Below are 3,434 nucleotides of genomic sequence, written 5' to 3'. Positions count from 1 at the left end.
GAGCGGTCAATCTAAACAATCATTGTTCCTGGTGTCATTATTTGAGCAGTGTCCCTACGTCAAAATGGAATTGCAAGTCGCAAAATATTTATTGTTTGGTGAATTAACTTCCGCCTTAATATTTGATAGATAGAAGTGCTTGCTTATTAATACGATCATGGTTGCATTAAGTCGTTCTAGTTTGCCGTTTAATCTAATGCCTTCAAGAAACGTAATTTAAGAAATGACTCACAAAATTCTGAGTCAGGAAATTGGTTTTGTAGTGGCATATTGTTCTTTATATGAATGTGAGGCTTTGAGAAATTTCAAGCATCGAAATCTCGTCAGGATTATAACTGCATGTTCAAGTGTTGATTCTCTTGGTAATGATTTCAAGGCTTTGGTTTATGAGTACATGGAAAAAGGAAGCTTAGAGAAGTGGCTGCATCCACCGACTGATATTGAAGAAGCAAGAGAGGCACCCAAGAGTTTAAATCTTTTGCAAAGGCTCAGCATTTCCATAGATGTTGCTTGTTTTATATTAGTCGATTATCTTCATAATCACTTCGAAACACCGATAGTTCATTGTGATCTGAAACCAAGTACTGTTCTATTGGACAACATGTCGACTAGACATGTTTCTGACTTTGATTAGAAAGGTTTCTCTCACAACTGACTAGTACAAAAGCTTCAACAAATCAGACAAGTTCCACTGGACTAACAAGAATGATTGGTTATGTGATTTTGGGTAAATATTCACATCCTCTCCACAATATCCTTTTTTTTTAATTTTTTAATTTTGCATAATTCAACTATTTTGTTCTCAATTTGCTAAGAATATTTTATGATGTTTGAATGGCAGAGTATGGTATGGGAAGTGAGGCGTTAATAACTGGATATGTCTACAGTTTTGAAATTCTCTTGCAGGAGATGTTTACAAGGAAGAGACCCACTGCCAACGTGTTTAATGGGGACTTAAACCTTCATGTTACAATTTTCAATCAATGCTCTCGAGTCTTGAGCCCCTATGAAGTTTAAAAATTAATAAAGCTTGATCTAACTAGTAACTGTTACAATATTTAGAAAGGTTTCTTGCAATGGTACTTTAGGGGAACTATGAGAAAATCAGCAATCTCACAATCCAGCCCCTCAAAAAACGTAGAGACTTCAAACTTTCATATTGACATCAGCGTGACGTGACGTCTGATGTAACCAAAATAGAGGATTCCATGTATTTGTTTTTTTCATTTTGATGGTTGCCAAAAGGTTCCAGTCAGCTCCTGGAATCAAGGTGCTTTAATGGTCTTGGTCCTTGGCGTACAAAAAGTGCCAGACAATATCTATCTAGGGTTAGGATCATGCGGTTGAGATTGAAGGGCTGCAGGGCACTTTTGTCCTCTTAATTTTGGAACGGATTCGGATTGATGGGTTGGGGATTCTAGAGCAGACGGAGGGGGACATCCATGTCGCTTGCAGAAAGAGACAGAGAGGGTGAGAGAGAGATTTGGTGCGGATCTTCGATTCCGAAGTGGGAGTGGGATAGTGAAATTACCATTTTCCCTGCTTGATTCCACATCCAACGGCCCCAAGTTGTGGCCATTTCTGTAATTCGCGCTTGGGAGGGTTGTTCCGTCGGTCTCAATCAGAGTAGGTTGAGGGCAGTTCGCAAAGTGACGAAGGGTTGGGGAGATGATTTTCGGCGATTTCTATCTGGTATGGGTTTCGGGAGAAGGAATAAGGGAGAAGTGTGGGGGCAGGCTGATTTCCAGGAATTTATTTTCACCCCTTCACACCCCAAATTCAAAATCTCTCTAAATCCTTTTCACCCAGCTGATCGATTATGGAGGACGATGCTTTTCGAATTCTTAGAGCTTCTTTTGCGTGCTTCTATACTGGTAGGACTATTGTTTCTTCATCTATAGGTGATCCAGTCTGTACCAGATTATTTGAGGATTCCATAAGGGAAACTTTATTGCGTATATATTCATGATTCATATTTCATATCATCTGACGAATGGTTTTAGCAGTAGTTGTACTTATTATGCTTAGTGTCCAGGTTTAGACTCCCCCTTTTCTTTTATTTTGCTCTTCCTTTCTTTCATTTCCTTTGCTTCAGAGGGGAGCAAACTAACCTTTTGTTTTTAGTTTTGTAATTTTTGGGGGTGACTGTCTAATTTCAGTCTTTTTTGCTTTCAGGAAACTCTGGTGTTTGGGCTAAAACTGAACTTTAGGCCCAATGATGGAGTCGGCCCAAAAGGAGGCCTGGAGGAATAGAAGATCAAAACCCAGCCGAAACTTGGGAAGACAGGAAAGGGCTTTTTCTGACTTGATACAATTCACAAAGGCCACTTGCCTACCTACCCGAGGACCAAGTGGTGTAGACTGATCAGACTGCACAGCCCATAAAGTACTTTATGGTGGCATTACATGTAATAAAGCTGATGAGTCATCACCCCCAGACCGCACTCGGGCAAAGCTGTCGCTACAGGAGCGAAACCGAGTAGTCTATAAAAGGAGGAAGAGAAGACAGGAATAAAGACACTCAAACAAACAAACAAAAGCACAAACTCTCCTCAAAAAGCCAGATTTGCCTTTCAAAACGAAGCTGTAGTCAGCCCAAGCTTTCATCCTCCTCGGGATAATCTTTTCTCCTAAACTTGTAATAGCTCTGCTACCCTGCTCTAACTTGTTGTAGTATCGATTCACCTTTTTGTATTCTCCTCTCCCCTCTCCACCTCTAAGCTTTCAGACCTTTGATAGAACCACAAAGATAGGGACCTGCAAGACGATCAGCCTTAATTGATAAGGTTTAATCTTGCCCGACCTGCTTTGCTCTGTCTTTGTCTTCTCTTTCTTTAAAGTCTAGCAATATGTTGTATATTTCTAGTTATATGCAAGTTTGTTTCTAGCAAAATCACTATAACAAAGCTTTCTCAATACTTGGATCCGATTTAAATATATCCTCAATGCTTAAATCAGATCCAAGTCCTAAGCCCGCAGACATATAAATCTGATTAGTTTAAAAGTCCTTGGCCTCAAGGCATAAAAAGAACTTTATGTGGACTTAACCCATCCACGACAATCCTTGATAAATGAGAACTCCGAAGTTACTTGGGGCGCAAGTAATCGACCTACCTTCTAGTTCTCTTACTATTATATCATGATTATCATAGAACGCTTAAGCATGGGATGAACTCTAATGGAAAGCCTCAAGGCCTACACCTAAGGCCCCACAAAGGCATCCCTTTGGATTCATCCTATTCAGCGATCTCAAGAGTCTAAGCATAAGAATGAACTCTGATGGGAAGCCTCAAGGCCTACACCTAAGGCCCCACAAAGGCACCCATTTGGGTTCGTTCTATTCCTTGGATTCGGGTAATCAGAAATATAATAGTTAGAAGACTCCTACAATCACAAGAATAAATATGGTGCGTTCGAGCACTGGTTTAGTTATT

The 3,434-nt window shown here is 40.1% G+C and overlaps 1 protein-coding gene across 1 annotated transcript; it reads left to right on the top strand.

Annotated features, from left to right (window-relative positions):
- Positions 1 to 223: 223 nt before the first annotated feature.
- Positions 224 to 1,017, top strand: LOC126590188 (probable LRR receptor-like serine/threonine-protein kinase At3g47570). Its single transcript, XM_050255714.1, has 2 exons — positions 224 to 581; positions 842 to 1,017. The coding sequence occupies exons 1-2, from the start codon at positions 224 to 226 to the stop codon at positions 1,015 to 1,017; spliced, it is 534 nt and encodes a 177-aa protein (XP_050111671.1).
- The last annotated feature ends 2,417 nt before the right edge of the window (positions 1,018 to 3,434 follow it).

Source organism: Malus sylvestris, chromosome 11 (assembly GCF_916048215.2).
Source record: "Malus sylvestris chromosome 11, drMalSylv7.2, whole genome shotgun sequence".
Taxonomy (NCBI): Eukaryota; Viridiplantae; Streptophyta; class Magnoliopsida; order Rosales; family Rosaceae; genus Malus; species Malus sylvestris.
The sequence above is the reverse complement of the archived record's forward strand: the minus strand, read 5'-3'. Positions and strand labels throughout refer to the sequence as shown.